The sequence below is a fragment of the Schistocerca serialis genome, chromosome 9 (genome assembly GCF_023864345.2).
Source record: "Schistocerca serialis cubense isolate TAMUIC-IGC-003099 chromosome 9, iqSchSeri2.2, whole genome shotgun sequence".
In the NCBI taxonomy this organism is placed as follows: domain Eukaryota; kingdom Metazoa; phylum Arthropoda; class Insecta; order Orthoptera; family Acrididae; genus Schistocerca; species Schistocerca serialis.
In genome coordinates, this window is record NC_064646.1 from 71,066,953 (window position 1) to 71,086,419 (window position 19,467).

The window sequence follows — 19,467 nt, forward strand, 5'->3', positions numbered from 1 at the left end:
TTACTGTACTTGTCCATAAGGTGGCTCTGCTGTATCGTATTTACATTGTCCCATGACAGAACGTGCTATGAATCAACAACAGACCCATTCATTACTCAGCGCTATTCATAGACGTACAGTACAATACGTGGGAGCAGTACCGGTACAGTATTTCCTGGTCGCTGGATTGGAATGGGAGGTCCTATTCCATGGCCTGTGTGGTTACTTGGCCTGAATACTTTTTGTTATTTCCATGGGCTTATCTAAAGCCACTTGTGCATGAGACCCAAGTGGATACGAAGATGGAATTAGTTGCCGGAATTGTAGCTGCCTGTGATCTGATTCGAAACACAACCTTGTTCGCCGATATCATGCTTGCATTGAGGTTGATCGCAGCCAGTTTCAGCATAATTTGGTATGTTCACTGTGCCAATGATAGTATTTGCAGTTAACTAACGTAAATAAAAAGGTACACAATAATGTGATTTTATTCCTGTTAACTACTTAAGCAGGCTTTTCCAATCCCAGGTTCCCTACCTCAAATTGTTCAGTTGGGCATCCTCTATCTCCTGTTAAATTTTTGCACCCTCCTACGGAAACATCATGTATTTTGTTTCGTCAGTTAAAAATCGAATGCGTAACGAATGAAGCGTTTTCCTTGGAGGGTGAGCGGCGTGTTCGCCTGAGGGCGTCGGCGGATGGTTGGCTGGCTGGAGAAGGGAGTAACTTTTTAGGCCGATCGGCATCACTGTAAACACGCTTACTGGCCGCTACCGGTACACGCGACGCTTCGGCACTATGGCGTGCGGCGTCGACGTCCGCGCGCTGGGTGTTGTCGCGTTCCGTGCTCGCCGGAGACGCGTCGCGCCCTTACTGCGGCCCGACACGCCACAATCAGATAAAAAACACGAAAATAGTGATAAAACATATGCATATTAGCCGTATTAATTTAATTGCGCAGCCCGTTAATAGCTCTTGATTGCAATTAGAGTAAAAGCAAACGGCGCGGGCCCGGCAGGGCCGCGCGAACAGTCGCGGGCGAGCAGAAAAATTAGTGTCGGCGGCGCCGCGCGGATAAATGGCTGAGCGGGCTTTACATCGCGTGTCGTGGCCCCGTCTGTCTCTGCGAGCGACCCGCGCCTCTCCGCGGGGACCGAAAAATGATTCGAATTAGTGATGAGCACACCGCTCCCTGCGATCTTCCGTGTAGAGCGATAAACGAGCGCAAAGATTGTGGCGAAATCTGCCCTTTGCGGCAGAGTTGTAAGGACGCTGGTTGCGGAGTCTGCTCGACCGTCGGTGATCTTCTGCGTTTCACAGCGTGGCACCTATGCGTAAACGATCCATTTAGGCAGTGTCTGACATGAACACAGATCAAACCAAAGAAACACCTCTTATGATATAATAGTCGCCGCTTACTGTACCATGTGCCATGTTAAATCTGTTACTAAATAACATAGATTTTTTAACATACAGCGCAATTTAGAATAAGATTTTAACACAATAATACACAAAATACAAACACATCAATAGTAATTCCTAAACGCATAGTACGACGAAGTGACAAGTTATGGGATAGCGAAATGGTTCAAATGGCTCTGAGCACTATGGGACTTAACATCTGAGGTCTTCAGTCCCCTAGAACTTAGAGCTACTTAAACGTAACTAACCTAAGGACATCACACACATCCATGCCCGAGGCAGGACTCGAACCTGCGACCGTAGCGGTCACGTGGTTCCAGACTGAAGCGCCTAGAACCGCTCGGCCACACCGGCCGGCGCAGCGAAATGTTCATATAGCGATGGCGGTAATATCGATTACACAAGGTATTGGCAGAGCTGTCATTGGTACTACGGTGATTCATGTGAAAAGGTTTCCGGCGCGACTGTGGCTGCAGTACGGGAATTACGAGACTTTGAACGTTGGGGTATTCAATACGCCGAGGTCCACAGTTTCAAGAGTGTGCTGAGAATACCAAATTTCAGACGCTGCCTCTCTCCACGAACAACGCTGTGGCCAACGGGCTTCACTTAACCAGCCAAAGCAGTGGCGTTTGTGCAGAGCTGTCAGTGTTAACAGACAAGCAACATTGCATGAAATACCCACTGAAATCAACGTGGGACGTACGACAAAGTATCCGTTAGAAAAGAGCGGCGAAATTTTGCGTCAATCGGCTATGGCAACAGACGACCGACGCGAGTGCCTTTGCTGGGGGCACGACATGGCCTGCAGCGAAAGTCCTGGGCTCGTGACTATATTGGCTGGACACTACACAACTGCAATACCGTGACCTACTCAGATGAGTTCCAGTATCAGTTGGTAAGAGATGGCGATATGATTCGCGTGTGGCGTAGACCCCACGAAGCCATGGACCCCAAGTTGTCAACAAAGCACTGTGCAAGCTGGTGGTGGCTCCGTAATGGTGTGGTTAGTGTTTACATGGAATGGAGTGGGTGGTCTGGTCCAAATGAACCGATCACTGACTGGAAATGGTTATGTTGAGCTTCTTGGAGACCATTTGCAGCCATTCAGGGACTTCATTTTCCCAAACAACGATGGAATATTTATGGACGACTGTGCGACATGTCACAACTGTTCGCTACTGGTTTGAAGAACATTCTGGAGAATTCGGACGAATGATTTGGCCACCCAGATCGCGCGATAATTATCCCACAGAACGTTTTAGGGACATAATCGAGAGGTCAGTTCGTGCACAAAATCCTGCACCGGCAACGCTTTTGCAATTATGGACGGCTTCAGAGGCAATATGGCTCAATATTCCTGCAGGGGACTTCCAACGACTGGAGTCCATGTCGCGTCGACTTGCTGCACTACCCCGGGCGAAACGTTGTCCGACACGATATTAGGAGGTATACCATCACTTTTGTCACCTCAGTATACAAATAAAGCGAAGTGTCAGGTAGCACCAGGAAACAAACACATAAAGACACTTCTCTTTGGCGATGGCTAAAGAATTGTTCAGAAGGTAGAAAATTACTTCCACTTTGCAATATACGAGGGTCACTCCAAAAGAAATGCACACTATTTTAAAAAAAATACAGTTTTCATTCAGCATGTGTGAAAGATTTACAGTGTGTAGATACATCCTTCCCACTTGTTTTCAAACTTTCTTCAACCTGTTACCATGAGTGGCGCCGTCACAGCGTGGCTGCTACACTTGACGTTCGTCAGAAGCAACGTGCTGTCATAGAATTCCTGTGCTGTGAAAACGAGACAGTGGGAAACATCCACAAGAGGTTGAAAAAGGTGTATGGAGATGCTGCTGTCGATCGCAGTACAGTTAGTCGGTAAAATGGAAATGTCGTGTGGCTAGGGCCTCCCGTCGGGTAGACCGTTCGCCTGGTGCAGGTCTTTCGATTTGACGCCACTTTGGCGACCTGCGCGTCGATGGGGATGAAATGATGATGATTAGGACAACACAACACCCAGTCCCTGAACGGAGAAAATCTCCGACCCAGCCGGGAATCGAACCCGGGCCCTTAGGATTGACAGTCTGTCACGCTGACCACTCAGCTACCGGGGCGGACAGTTAGTCGGTGGGCAAGCAGGTTACGTGATGAAAGCGGGCACGCCAATATTGAGGACTGTCCTCGCAGCGGCAGGCCTCGTACTGCACACACTCCAGACAATGTGCAGAGAGTTAGCGAACTGGTGACTGCTGACAGACGTATCACAGTGAACGAATTGTCACGCTACGTTGAGATAGGGGAAGGAAGCGTTTGCAGAATACTGAAAGTGTTGGCGTTAAAAAGGTTTGTGCCAGGTGGGTTCCACGGATGTTGACAGTGGTGGCTCAAAAAGAAACAAGCTCGAAGAAAAACGGTATGCAGCGAACTTTTGGAACAGGACGAGAATGGTGGAGATGAATTTCTTGGAAGAACTGTGACAGGTGATGAAACATGGCTCCATCACTTTTCACCAGAGATGAAGAGGCAATCAATGGAGTGGCATCATGAAAATTCACCCAAGAAAAAAAAAATCCAAACCACACCTTCTGCTGGAAAAGTTATGGCTACGGTGTTTTTCGATTCCGAAGGACTCTTGCTTCTGGACATCATGCCAAGTGGAACCACCATAAATTCTGATGCATATGTGACGACACTGAAGAAACTTCAAGCTCGACTGAGTCGTGTTCGACCACATCGGCTGTGGTGTCACCGCCAGACACGTGGTAGGTGGTAGCCTTTAAATCGGCCGCGGTCCGTTAGTATACGTCGGACCCGCGTGTCGCCACTATCAGTGATTGCAGACCGAGCGCCGCCACACGGCAGGTGTAGAGAGACTTCCTAGCACTCGCCCCAGTTGTTAACCGACTTTGCTAGCGATGGTTCACTGACAAAATACGCTCTCATTTGCCGAGACGATAGTTAGCATAGCCTTCAAGCTACGTCATTTGCTACGACCTAGCAAGGCGCCATTACCAGTTACTATTGAGATTATGAGTAATGTACCGTCAAGAGCGATGTTCACCATTTATGGATTAAAGCTAAGTATTCCAGCAGCTACGTACGTTTTTTGCTAAAGTCTAATTTCCCTGTCCTCTTCCAGACCTCACGCCAGCCTGCGTGAGCTAAAACGCGTGCCTTTCGGCTTCCTCTCATAGTGGGTTGGCTCTCTTGCCAATCCACAACATCGGCAAAAGCAGGATGTTTTGCTGTTGCACGACAATGCACGGCCACATGTCAGTCAAAAAACCGTGGAAGCGATCACGAAACTCGGATGGACAACACTGAAACACCCGCCTTACAGTCCTGACTTGGCTCCATGTGACTATCTTCTCTTTGGGAAACTGAAGGACTCTCTTCGTGGAACAAGGTTTGAAGATGATGACTCCCTTGTGCACGCTGCCAAACAGTGGCTCAAACAGGTTGATCCAGAATTTTACCGTGCGGGTATACAGGTGCTGGTTCCAAGATGGCGTAAGGCAGTTGAGAGGGATGGAAATTATGCGGAGAAATGAAAATATTGTTCCTAAAGATGTATCTACACGCCGTAAAATTTTCAAACATGTAGAATAAAAGATGGATTTAAAAAAAATAGTGTGCATTTCTTTTGGAGTGCTAATATCTGCATAAAGCCATTAAATCCTCCACCAGCAAGCCATGCCAGCGAAGTCGCGAAGCTCGGAAGGAGGCGGATTGGGCGTGGTTAGGTTGTTTGGGGGATGGAAGGGGGTCAGGAGAGGGGGCAAGGCGACGAAGGCGTTTACACTAGAGCGTCGGGCGGCACTTATTTTGTATTCGTGTGCGAAAAGGCGGGCGAGCAGGCTGCCGGGGGCGAAGCAAAGTCTGGCCGCCGGATTATGTAATCGCCGTTATTGGACTTGGGAATATTGTTTTAATGTTGCCATAAGCTCTTATAATATAGGGGATTCCGGCGGGCTTGCGGGTGTTAGAAAGATTGCTCATTACGGGGCAATTTCCAGTCCGCGCAACGGCGACATGGCCGACCCACTGCCAACAATTGGCACCGCCGCGGGCTAAGCTCCCACTTGCCTTCTCTCTCAGGGAGAGGACTTAGACGCAAACACGCGCAACGGCAGACGAACCGCCACCGCAAAATGCTTTGCGCAGCATTTTCTCGGCCCGAGCGCGACCGCAATCCCTCTCGTGCAGTCGACGCCAGTACAGACGAAACTTAGCGAGGCGCCGCAGTTATGCATGTTAAATAATATGTAGCCGTTTCCTCGGCGCGCCTTTCCTACGTGTGAATGAGCCCGGAGAGCGAGTCATCTTAAGGCGCCCCGCACAGGATAATGCGGACTGCTGTTATGCATCCGGAATCGACACAACTTCTGCCCCCCTTTGAGACAGTACACGCTGCACGTTTCTTCGAGCCCGGCGTAATCAGTGATACCAGAACCGCCACAGTATCCGCGCCCATTTTAACCCTGAGTTATTATATGGCGGCCACGCGAGTCTGATAGTTCTCGATGTTTGACTAATAATTATGGGTGCGACAGGAAATCAGAGATGGCGGCTATCGCTGTAGCAACCGGTTTTCGTTTATACCGATTTTTCTCTTTTACACCAGCTTGACTGTTAAAATCGTTCAAAATATTCGGTTTCTGAAATAACAAGACTTTTGCTTTTTATTCCTATTATTTCCTGTAACAAATGTAGAAATCTAACGAAGATTGAAATATTTTGACTCCCTCAGCTTAAAAATATACAGAATCAAACTGTTATATTAAAGAAGCCAATAAGAGAAAACTTAAGTGTGTCCACCATTCGCTGCTTTTCTGGAAAAGTGGTAAATGGTTGAATAATGTAAAAAATCATCAGTGTTCTTTTACTGACTCTAATTTTTAGAAACTCTGCTCAAAAATCATGTTGCAATCGGGGATCCTAATACTGTTTAGACATTACGAATAATCAGTCCAAGAGGCTAAAAACTGAGGTTGAAGAACTTCGACGGTTTCCAAGCCGTACAAGCAGATAAAGGCATATTACGTAGAGACAGGCGCAGACCTGCTACTTTCTGTTTTTATTGTATACTATGAATGAATTGCTGTTAGGTTTACAATTTTAAATGTTACCGTAATTTCCTTCCAGTTTTATTATTTCATAAAAATGGTATATAAATCTTTTAAAACAAATGACTCATTACACTAGATTGCTACATCACTTCATAGAAATATTTCCAAATTTGGGTTGGTACCGTTCTGCAATACGCAACGGGTGTGAGGCGACGACAGCGAGTAACTATCGTACAGACCAGGAGGAGGCAGGTCTTGCAAACTGCGTGTCCCCGCGTACCTCAAGCCACGACACAGGGCAACAGGGACATTACTGTCTCAGCAATGCTGTACTAATTCTTATGCCACGTGTTTGCTGCTCATTTCTGTCGGTATTGTTATTAAAATAGCACTGACCGATTTTCTCATTTTCTATAATAACGAACGCATTATTTCAAATAAATGGACATTTTACGAATAACAGTTACTCCTGTTTTTAAAAGAACGGTAAATTTAAAAAGAAAAAAAGTTAGCGCTATTTCTATCGCTAATAGATATTTCAGTTTTTTAATCGGTTATTAGTGAAAATTATAAAACACCTGTTATAATTGAGACCAAACAAATATCGAAAAATACCGGTAATGCAGAATTAAAATACCTGTATCGGTTAGGCAGTATCTTTAGTCAGTTCTGAGGGAACGGTTGAATCTACTGCTAGAAGTGATCGCAAAACAGCCAATCTCTTAGAATGCGCACACAGTGGCACCCACATCGGTGAATTCTGGCGACGACTGACACTGGCCAACCATTTCAAACTAATGCGCCATTGCGTGCGCGGCCAGACTGCAGCCGATCTCATCGCCCGAACGTACAGACTTTAGACGAAGATCGATGAAATTCAAAACAGTTTTTCTTCGGTCGAATCGCCCGACATTCTCACATACGAAATATGGACTGTGAGAAACTGATAATTTATGTGAAATAGAGGATGAGGAAGGAAGGGGGAAAGGATTTGTGGGAAATTCCTGACGTCCAGCTGGACAGGGCATTGCCGTAATGCAGTGGTCAAACTTGAAAAGTTGTGCCGGGCCGGGACTCGACTCCGAATGCTCTGCTTCTCTAGAACGGTTGCCTTAACCGCCTCGGTCATCCGGAAACCTCTCTCCGTCCCATCCAAATTCTCAGTTTATCACATGTTCCAATGCAGCGTCCGCCGTCCAAATTAAGGCGCTACAGTCTGGAACCGCGCGACCGCTACGGTCGCAGGTTCGAATCCTGCCTTGGGCATGGATGTGTGTGATGTCCTTAGGTTAGTTAGGTTTAAGTAGTTCTAAGTTCTAGGGGACTGATGACCTCAGATATTCAGTCCCTTAGTGCTCAGAGCCATTTTGAAATAAACGCCACGAAGCTGTTGCGCTCATGTAAGTGGTGTCTGTACTGACCGACATGCCCGATCCCGGCATTAATATTCAACTTACGTCATTGCATTGCCACAATGTCCTATGCAGCTGAAGTCAATTCCCACCCATCATTTCTCTTTCTTTCCCCACCAGCGACGCCATCACGAGTAGTGTCTGTTCTGTTAGACATGTCTTACAGAACAGACACCATTCATATGTACGAGGTGTGTTCAAAAAGTAAGGTGACTTTGTATTTTTATGAAAAAAATATTTGTGTATTCATCAATATTTATGTTGTCCCCTCATCAATATTTATGTTGTCCCCTTCAAAGTAATCCGCCTCAGTTACAATTTACTTGTGCCAACGCTTCTTCCAATCCTCGAAGCACTTCTCATACGCACTTTTTGGTACAGCCTTGAGTGCTTCCAACGATGCAGTTTTTATTTCCTCAGTCATTGATAATCTTCGTCCGTTCATAGGTCTCTTCTGTTTTGGGAACAGGAAAAAGTCTCAGGGGGCCAAATCTAGTGAGTATGGTGGCTGAGGCATGACTGTCGGGTTGTTTTGGCCAAAACATCTCTCACAAGCAACGATGAATGAGCAGGTGCATTAGCGCGATGCAAAAGCCATGAATTATTTTCCACAATTCCGGACGTTTTTGCGTATTGCTTCTCGAGATCGGCGCATAATATCACGGTAATACTGCTTCCTAACCGCACGACCTTGAGGCAAAAATTCATTATGCACACGCCAGGGTAATTGAAAAAGCAGTGAGCAAAACTCTGACATCTGATCGACCTTGGCGAGCTGTTTGGGACTTGGCTCTCCGGGATGCTTACATTGCGACGATTGGGCTATGATTTCGATGTCATAACCGTAAACCCATGTTCCGTCATCAGTTTTAAGCAAATCAGGATCATCATTGATGTCATTCAAGAGCTCCTAAGCGATGCTCGCTGACATACGTCTCGCGCAAAAAAAAAAAAAAAAAAAAAAAAAAAAAAAAAAAAAAAAAAAAAAAAAAAAAAAAACGAAAAAATTGCATGACACGAGCCAACCGATATGCCGACATCCTCAGAAACTTCTTTTACGGTAATTCTTGTAATGCAGAAACGGAACTATTTATCAGACGTCCAAAAGGGCATGATCATTGGCTTTTGGGTCAAGGGTGCCGCGCGGGATTAGCTGAGCCGTCTAAGGCGCTGCAGTCATGGACTGTGCGGCTGGTCCCGGCTGAGGTTCGAGTCCTCCCTCGGGCATGGGTATGTGTGTGTGTGTGTGTGTGTGTGTGTGTGTGTGTGTGTGTGTGTGTGTGTGTGGTGTGTTTGTCCTTAGGATAATTTAGGTTAAATAGTGTGTAAGCTTAGGGACTGATGACCTTAGGTGTTAAGTCCCATAAGATTTCACACACATTTGAATATTTTTTTGGGTCAAGGGTAGAAGCATTTCCAAAACAGCTAATTCTGTAAACTATTCATGTGCGAAAGTGGTTGAAGTATACCGTGCATGGCAAAATGCCGTTATCAAAACCGGCGCCGAGGCAAGCGTGGTGCACCAAGGGCCATATGACAGATGAACGACGGCGGTGATGTGTACGCGCGAATAGATGTGCAAACGTTGAGCAACTGACCCCCAAGATGAACCAAGTGTTTCCTCAACGAGCGTTCACCGAACGTTGCTCCGTATGGATCCCAGCAGCAACCGCCTGGTTCATGCATCCTTCCCGAGTACTGTTCATCGTCGACGAATTTGAACTCCATTACCGCAACTGGAGTCCACTTAGTGGCGACAGGTGGCCTTTCCAGATGAATCACGTTTTACCTTCCATCGGACAGATAACCGTTGGCGTGTACAGCATGAAATGTCTGAAAGGAAAATGGAGCAGCGCAAGTTTGCATCTACCCTTGGGGACCATGTCCACTCCCCCCCCCCCCCCCCCCCCTACAGGTAGTTCATTTTTCCTCGACACGATGGTGTCTACCAGCAGCACAATCCAACGTGTCACACAGCTCGCAGTGTACGTGCGTGGTTCGAAGAGTAGCAGGGTGAGTTTACCGTACTCCACTGGCCACCAGACTCTCGGATTTAAACTCAACTGAGAATCTGTGGGACCAATTCGATCGCGCCATGTGGATCCTAAGCTAAGAAACCTAGCGCAGCTGACCACGGCAATGGAAGTCGGCATAGCTCCACATCACTGTCTGTAGCTTCCAGAACGACAAGTGACTCCCTTTCTGCAAGTCTCGCAGAAGTCGGCGCTGCAAAATGTGATGGTTCAAATGGCTCTGAGCACTATGGGACTTAACATCTATGGTCATCAGTCCCCTAGAACTTAGAACTACTTAAACCTAACTAACCTAAGGACATAGCACACATCCATGCCCGAGGCAGGATTCGAACCTGCGACCGTAGCAGTCGCGCGGCTCCGGACTGAGCGCCTAGAACCGCTAGACCACCGCGGCCGGCTGCAAAAAGTGATTAATCAGTCTTTTGAAAGGTGATCACATTGACGTGACTGGACAGTGCAAAAAACCACCAAACACGGAGTTCAGCTCAGTATGACGTAATAGAATGTGGTGTTGGATTGCACTGCTTGAGGGAAGAGACCAAACAGCGAGGTCACCGGTCTCATCGGATTAGGGAAGGACGGGGAATGAAGTCGGCCGTGTCTTTTGAAAGGCACCATCCCGGTATTTGCCTGGAGCGATTTAGGGAAATCACGGAAAACCTAAATCAGGATGGCCGGACGCGGGATTGAACCGTCGTCCTCCCGAATGCGAGTCCAGTGCGCTAACCACTGCGCCACCTCGCTCGGTGAATGTGGTGTCTCCTAAGTTCTGCTTGCGGCGTAAAACAGACGTCGCATCTCACTGGCAATGTTCCTCTCCACGAGGCAAAAATCTGACACGGCAGACTCTTCCTCCCACGCTTCGCAATGTAGCGGGACGGGACGTGGAATTCCACGCTGTGAGGTCACCAGCTCCCTTTCCGCGAACGTTTCCAGGTCCCGTGGGAGGACGCCTACAAGCCGTCGTTCAGCAACCGGCCACCGGCTGACAGGAGGCTACCTACAGTGGCACGCTGCGCTGCTCCCTACCTGCAGGTGACGGACGGCTTGCCGCCCAGGAAGCCGCCCCCGCGGCCCCAGCGCCGCGGCAGCTCCAGCACCGAGATGCCGTGCGGGCCCACCAGCGCCAGCTGCGTCGCCGTCTGGTTGGACCGCAGCAGCTCCACCTCGTGGATCGGAGGGTCTGTCGGCTGCAGTGTCTGCAACAACACCACCAAAACACTAACCTCACAACATCGCACTGACAATCTTTCATCTGGCTTGCGAACTGCTACTCTCTCTATTATGAGTTTGCCAACATTATTACCGTTTTAAGCAAACATCATCACAGGCAAGTTATATTTGAGCACAGTCGCTCGAAGTTCGGATAATAAGTATTTGGGTAGTCATCATATCCTCGCTTTTAAAATGGTTCAAATGGCTCTGAGCGCTATGGGACTGCTGAGGTCATCGGTCCCCTAGAACTTAGAACTACTTAAACCTAACTAACCTAAGGACATCACACACATCCATGCCCGAGGCAGGATTCGAACCTGCGACCGTAGCGGTCGCGCGGTTCCAGACTGTAGCGCCTAGAACAGCTAGGTAATTCCGGCCGGCCCTCCCTTTTAAAATTATGTTGCATGCCTGTAGCAAAACGCGTCGTTCTGTGCTCAGTAAAAAAACCCGCATTTAGTTACAAAATCGGTAGATTGACTGCCGCGAGTAATGAGTGTAGTGGGCATGGCCACTACAAATGTAGTGTGTGGACAGTATGTTGGGTATGTTTGTCTCACGGGGAGCGTGCCAGAGATAAGTCCCTGCAGTCGCACTATCCTTTATGTCCTCGATGGCTCAGTCGGATAGAGCGTCTGTCATGTAAGCAGGAAATCCCGGGTTCGAGTCCCGGTCGGGACACACATTTTCAGCTGTCCTCGTTGATATTTATCGACGTCTGTAAGCAGCCCAAGGTCTGGCTTTCATTGCAATTTCATTCTTCGAAGCTGCAAGACATATCCGAAAGAACAGATACCATCTGCAGAATGAGATTTTCACTCTGCAGCGGAGTGTGCGCTGATATGAAATTGCCTGGCAGATTAAAACTGTGTGCGCGACCGAGACTCGAACTCGGGACCTTTGCCTTTCGCGGGCAAGTGCTCTACCAACTGAGCTACCCAAGCACGACTCACCCCCCACCCCCCCGGCCTCACAGCTTTACTTCTGCCAGTACCTCGTCTCCTCCCTTCCAAACTTTACAGAAGCTCTCCTGCGAACCTGGCAGAACTAGCACTCCTGAAAGAAAGGATATTGCTAGTTCTGCAAGGTTCGCAAGAGAGCTTCTGTAAAGTTTGGAAGGGAGGAGACGCGGTACTGGCAGAAGTAAAGCTGTGAGGACGGGGCGTGAGTCGTGCTTGGGTAGCTCAGTTGGTAGAGCACTTGCCCGCGAAAGGCAAAGGTCCAGAGTTCGAGTCTCGGTCCGGCACACAGTTTTAATCTGCCATATACCATCTTCATATAAAAATACCTGTATGTTGCGAAAAGTGGTAATTGTCTCTAAATAAGAAAACTGTGAAGTTATCCACGTGAGTAGTAAAAGGAATCGACTAAATTTCGGTTATAAGATAAACACACAAATCTAAAGGCTGTAAACCCAACTAAATACTTAGGGGTTACCATAGAGGATAACGATCACACAGATAATTTTGCGGGGAAAGCAAACGAAAGACAGCGACTGATTTGCAGAACACTTAGAAAATGCAACAGGTCTATTACAATAGTAAAGAGACTTCTTACACTACGCCTGTCCGCCCTCCTCTACAGTACTGCTGCACGGTGTGGGACCCGTATCAGATAGTATTGACGGAGGACATCGAAAACGCTCCAACAAGGACAGCTCGTTTTGTGCATCGCGAAATAGAGTAAAAAATGCCACGGGTATTATACGCGAATTGGGGTCGCGATCATTAAAAAGTAAGGGCGTTGTTCGTTGCGGCAGGATGTTCTCATGAATCTTCAATCACCAACTTTTTCCTCGGACTGCGGAAATATTCTGTTGGCGCTCACCTACATACGGAGAAATGATCATCATAATAAGAGAAATCAAGGCGCTCAAGGGAAGGTTTAAGTGTTCTTTTTCCCATGCACTGTTCGGAAGTGGAACAGTAGAGAAATAGCTTGAAGGTGGTTCGATGAACCCTCTCTGTCAGACGTTTAATTGTGAATTGTATCATGTAGATGTGGACTACCACAGTCGCTCACGTATACGTATAAGTTTAATGTACCTACGATAATGATTGCTGAGTTCTGTGGCTCTGGATCGAATTACTAGACACATTATTTACAGCTCTCTTCATGACAAGTCACCTTTCGGGTTCTCATCCATCTTTAATTGGCCAAATACCGTCATATTTTCTTCGTTATTATCTTTCTGTTAACTACATTTCGAAACACGAAAACCGTAATTTGACCCTACGTGTAATTTTCGGCGTCTGCAAACACGTGAGTCGGCCATTTTCCGAATGATATGCTACAGCACTATATCAGTCAATACATACATTATTCAAAATAACGAGTTACAAGATACAGTATAAAAGTAGGAGTACTTAACCATAGATTAGATGTAAATACACGGGTTGGCAAAATGGGGTAGCTAAACAGATTTTTTTATCTCTTTTTATGTACAGTCCAGTTACAGCATATGACATGCGGTTCACATGCCAGATATCCGTCCTTGCAATTGGTAGTCCGTAACTTCACGGTTTGTTTCGTTCTGACTGCGTTTTAGAGCAGTTACTGTAACAGTAACTGCACCAGTATCGTTGACTTCTAACGGTCATAGCTGTATCTGGCTTGTTGTAGCCACTTGTCTTACCGGCCAACACTGGTCGATAGGCAAAAAGAAAATATCTGAATCTACGTAAGGTGGAGTAGTGATGTATTTATAATTGGGTAGTGCCTCTGCTTCCCAGTAACCAATGTCGCATAACCATTTGCTGGTATTATCGTCATAATGAACACATTACAAGAACTATTCCACTAAATTAAAAAAAAAAAACAGTGTTTTGGAACCTATTTTGGTTTTGTACTATTTACGCACAATGTGAACAGAACCCGTCGTTCACAAACTAAATTTAATAAATTTTCTGAAAAATCAGAGAAAAGGCACCCGACGACACTTTCGAGCCATACTGGTTTGTAAGCAACAGTGAGCGCCATTAATTCTTAGCGGGAGGCTCTTTAGGATGCGATTCAATGAAATGCATGATCATCAGGTCGTATAATGCTTCTACAAACTGTCCTAAATTCTCCTTCGGAGTAGTCAGTCCAGAATGGGGCGAACTATCGTGGGATGAGTGGGGAAGATGACGCGCGAAATGTAAAATTAGATTTAGTAATTGAGGATTAAATCTGTTTGCTATGTATGTACTACTAGGTTTTGTTTAGTCATATTCTTCAGTAACCACACCATCCTCTTTCTGTTTAGAATTTCCAGTTTTCCGAGTGACCTTCCCGCACAATGTATTGATCTTACTTTTGAATTGTTTAGGTGGGATATACGAAGTAACATTGTTCTGAAAACCACAAAGAGTAATTAAGCGTATGTGTATTGTTCTAAACCACTATGTGATATCATGAAAACTTATATTACCCCAAAGTTGGTATCCGCTTTATAATAGGCAGCAAGAAAGGAAGGAAAGACAGTCCCGTCTCACTAAGACGTTGCCCCTAGTGGCAATATGTGATTTGCAAATCTACTTCCAATGCTTATTTGCTGTGTATGGCACTGAACTGACACTGCTGTTGTCACTAATGACGTTAATTTTGCAACTGTTCTGAATTATCTCAGCTTGATTCGATCATTCTCGGTATTCTCCTTCGTTTGTGAATTTTAAAGTTTGTTAACTTCTTCCATACGGCAACAGACTAATTAGGACGATGTCTGTTTAGCAGTAACTAATGCCTGCAAGATGACACCGGACAGCGACTAGTAACTACATGTTTTTCGTGCATTTCGTGATGAGAAAACTATAAACTCTCTACTGTGACAGTATTTCGTGGGCGTGCCGCCCGCCACGCATCTCAGTTCTCTCCCCTAATGATACATTATAATAATTAGTTAATTATATTTACCACGCTCTCACCAGGGACGCGACTCCCTCATTTTTTTGTGTCACTTTTAGCTTAATAAATACGCCGCTAACGAGTGGCAGAAACAACAGGATGTTACACTGACGAATACAGGAACGACACCTACGGCGAACCTGTGTGTGGAGACCTAATGAAAAACAACTACTGTGCTTTTGTCGCATATGAGCTATGTACACTCACAGTCTCCAAAATACACACTTTCAACGTAATTCATCTTTGTCCATCTAGTGACACATCTGGAAGATAATGCAGTGACAAGCATCGAGTTGAGCGAAGCCTATGAAACAGGCACATAGAGTATCTGGTAGTCGCAAATATTTACTACGCTTACATTACTGCATCTTGCTTCAAGAAGCTAACTGTTTGCAGGTAATGCCAGTAGATTTTGGATTAATTAACCATGATTATGTAAGAGATATTGTGGAAGACAAAGAAGGAAGAAAAATTCGAGTTCAACGTCACGTCAACGACGACAGTATTAGAGGGGTACCACTAAGGTTGGAACGTGGATGATGATGAAAGTATTCCGTCAGAGCGATGTAGAGGGAATGGTCTGGCATTCGTCTAGTTCATCGATTTAGCAAAATACCTCATCTCGAGTGAGAGTCCATGAATAACCTAGACCGGTGTGGATTCAAGTAAATTCTTTAAAAACTGAAAGTACTGAAAGTTATGTAATTTATTTCGTTTATTATTAGTCTTAATACATTAGGTGACAGGCACTACAGAACACTAAACTGTAGGCTACTGCAAGGAACGATTTTTCACACATTCTTGCAAGCTTTCGTAGAGGACTTTCCTTGCCGCTCAGCTGCACACAACGGTCCGACGAATGGCTAACTCTTCTTTCCGCGGTCTTGCTTATGCCCTGAAGCCGCTGATCGCAAGAACGAATGTGCGGAAGTTGCTTACTACGGCGCAAACAATGCCATATTTGGCCGGTGAACACTAAAAGGAGGTCCTACAGATTTGTGAGGAACAGTACATCTGGTTCGTTCTCGGCGTACGACACTTACCTACGTATGTTCTACTTCTGTATCTACATAGCTACACCGCAAGCCAGTATACGGAACATGGCGGAGGGTACCTTGTACCACTGCTTCCTTGTTCGATTCGCAAATGGAGCGAAGGAAAAACGACTATCTACATTCTTTCATGCGAGCCCTGATTTCTTTTATCTTCTCTCGCGTTCCATACGCGACGTGTACTGTTCCCTGAACTTTCTTGATAGTGTTTTCCGAAAAGAACGTCTTCTTCACTCCAGGGATTCCCACTCGAGTTCCCGCATCATTTCTGTAGAATTCACTTGATGTTAAAATCTGCCGGTAACAAATCTAGCAGCACGCCTCTGAATCGCTTCGACGTCTTCCTTTTACCCGACATACAAAGTGTGATCAAAAAGTAAAGGAATTTTTTTTTTTTGAGTTTGCGGGCTTTATGCATCCGATTTTCAATTTATTTTATCTTGTTGGTATATGTTTGCATTTTCAGCTTTTTGACTATTTGGTTTACTGTTGACAGTCGAAAAGGTTATACGTGTTTTCGAGGGCTCCGCGAATTTTTACTTTCCAAAAAGATGGATCGAGAACCTGCACTAACTTTTGTTTGAAAAATGCAATAAAGTGCAACACCACATTCGAAATGTTGACTGTGGCTTTTGGCGACAGCCGCCATCTCTAGCGGTGGTTTGAACTCTGTTCCTCCCGAGTGGCAAGTCCATCGTCTGAGACAATGTCACGCCTACACAAGCGTCTATGCGACATTATTTTCTTTCGGCCCCGTTATGAAAAACAATAAAAGAGTAGCAGCCAGGCTAGGAATGAAGAAAACGCTGACGGTTGATTTGAAGACAATAGTGCATTCATTACCTGATACAGTCCCTATGAATGTGATGTGTCCTTGTCTTCTGGATTCCCCAGCCTATTAAAGGGCTTGGGTAAAGGTGGTAGAAAGCTCTTCCAGAGAAAGGTAACGGAATACTGATACTGAGGGTATCCCCGTGGCTTCAGAAAGCTTCTCACAAGTCGCACTGCAATCTTCTTGAACAGCATCTGTCACTTCGTTCATCTGTACACGTTTTTGGCCTTTCGGGTATTGGATTATCGTCTAAGCTCGTACGACCATCACGAAACGATTACCCCAACGTGAAACTGTACTATGGTCCACTGTAAACTCACCATAAACTTCACTTAATGTACTGGGGATTTCTGTAGGGATTTTGCCGCGTAAAGTTTCGATCGTGATGTACGACTTCTGGTCTTCAACAGGCACAGTAGCTGACACCCCTGCAGGGTCCATTTCTCTCTCTTCCAAATTTTATCGTACAATATAAACCGAAAAAACAAAAACACATGCTTCTTCCTCAAGCCCCTAACTACAACCACACCATTAGCGAGTGGAACAGGGTTGGAGGGATTAAACAGTGGTACAGACAGCACCCTCCGCCACACACCATTAGGTGGTATGATGTAGACGTAATTTTCGTTGGTGATCAAACAATCCACAGTAACACCAACCTACCCATTATTTACGAAATGACCCTCGTATTTCCCATCCCTAATAACCATACAGCCATTTAGATTTAGGTTTTCTATAACTCCCTAAATCACCCTAGCTACCGCTAAGACCCCTCTAACAGGCCGTGGTCGATTTCCTTATCCAACAGACGCTACGCTATACGTTTGCCTACCCCGCTGTCGACAGGACGTAACACTCTTGATTTTTTGGTCCTTTGCTTCTGTCTTTGACACACACAAACTCGATAGGTGTGTACTGCTGTTTTAAGACCTACTGTCAATACTTTTCTGATGAATTACTGTATTATCATCATTATTGAATCTTTTCTGTAGTTCCATGTAAATAAAGGCCAGACAGTCTTCTCATAATGCCATATTTGTTCAGTTTGAAAACCTTAATTTTCTGGAAAGCGTTCCTCACAGTTCTTATTCACGAAGTCCGGAATGTGGTTCCATTCTTTCGGAATTTCTTCAGTTGCTCGAGGCTGCGCCACTCACTTCCCGCGACAACGCTCGCCCACCTAACGGCAAAGCTGTAGCCTTAAAACTGCGTGAATGCAGATGAGAAGTGTTGCCGCATCCTCCCTACAGTCCGGAAATGTTTTCACCAGACTTCCCGAAGATGAAAGAACATAGCAGCTTAGGAAATTTACATTTTAACAAATATTGTGAGAAACGTGCGAATAACGACAAAAAAAAAAAAAAAATCCATCGCCGTCTCAGAACTTCATCATGAACATTTGGATCTGTGGTGTGACGTCCTCGAGCTATGGCTAAAAGATAATTTTCCATAAGCTATGAGCAGTTATGTGATTTACGGAACCTTCTCCATCGTGATTTAGCAAGTGAACAAATTTGCAGTTAATACGTTGAAGTCAAATATCCTGTAATGCCCAGTTTCATCTATGGCAGATGAAAGACTGATGAAACTAGAAACGTACTCTGAAGAGTAAGGCGCTCTTGAGAAAGTTTGTATTGCCTGTAGCAATAAATTGGGGAAATTTAGAGTTCAAGGATATGACTGAACTGGATTTACATGCCGTTCTTATAACGGACGTAACAGGCGAAAGTTTATAACATACAGTAAATCACAACAAGCCGCTGAACTATGTAAAATTAAAGATGAGCCAACGTTGGAGAGCCAACATAAAGCTGAAAATAAATTGTTTCAATGTGCAAATCAGTTTTACCAAGGTATTCTTGTATTTGGTGTAGAGTCTAAGAAAGATTCAAAACATCAAAGTGAGGTTAAGTACCAATCATTTACGTGTAACATCTGTGTGTAAGAATGTAGTGTACATGACATATTTTAAAAGGAAAGAAAAGGCGAATTCTAAATAAAGGAAACTGTTTACAGCCTATGATTGCTCTTCAGGGCTTTTTTCTTTTTCTTATTTTCCTTTTAAGGAAAAAAAAAAAAAAACAGGAATGGAACCATATTAGATTCTATCCCGACGACCTCTGCCTGGCATTCTTAGTGCCAAACGATGCAAGACTGGGTGAGCTGGTTTTCACATTATAAGGAAATAAAATAAATGGTCTGCTGCAGCATCTGTGTTGGAAGAATTATGATATTATAACCCAGATTGCGACATCCTACTAAAACAGTTTACAGACTCTTACAGGAATAATGCATACATGCCTAACGGTGTTAGGTGCGCACACAGACAGTATGATTTCAGATTAGGGCGTTGCCGACAGTTGTGGTTAACGTTTACTATAGCCTCAATAGATAAAGAGAAGTCCTCAGACACACAGCGAAGCACGTCTACAAAATGGCCTCTTGGATAAGGAGGCGTCCTTTTGACGGTGAAGTATTGGCTTACCAATAAGTTGAACAAAGTAAAGAAATACTGCAGTATAAATATGAATTTTGTTTACATATTAGGTGGCAGGT

General features: G+C 45.4%; 1 protein-coding gene and 1 non-coding gene across 2 annotated transcripts in view; one reads left to right on the forward strand and one right to left on the reverse strand.

Annotated features, from left to right (window-relative positions):
- The window catches only part of LOC126419212 (nuclear pore complex protein Nup88), a 545,842-nt gene that overhangs the window by 238,232 nt on the left and 288,143 nt on the right, over window positions 1-19,467 (reverse strand). The window contains exon 2 of the mRNA XM_050086347.1: window positions 10,957-11,126. Within this exon, the coding sequence (XP_049942304.1) occupies window positions 10,957-11,126 (170 nt within the window). The remainder of the gene's footprint in view (window positions 1-10,956; window positions 11,127-19,467) is intronic.
- Window positions 11,749-11,823, forward strand: Trnat-ugu (transfer RNA threonine (anticodon UGU)). Its single transcript has one exon. It is a non-coding gene; the product is annotated as a tRNA-Thr (tRNA).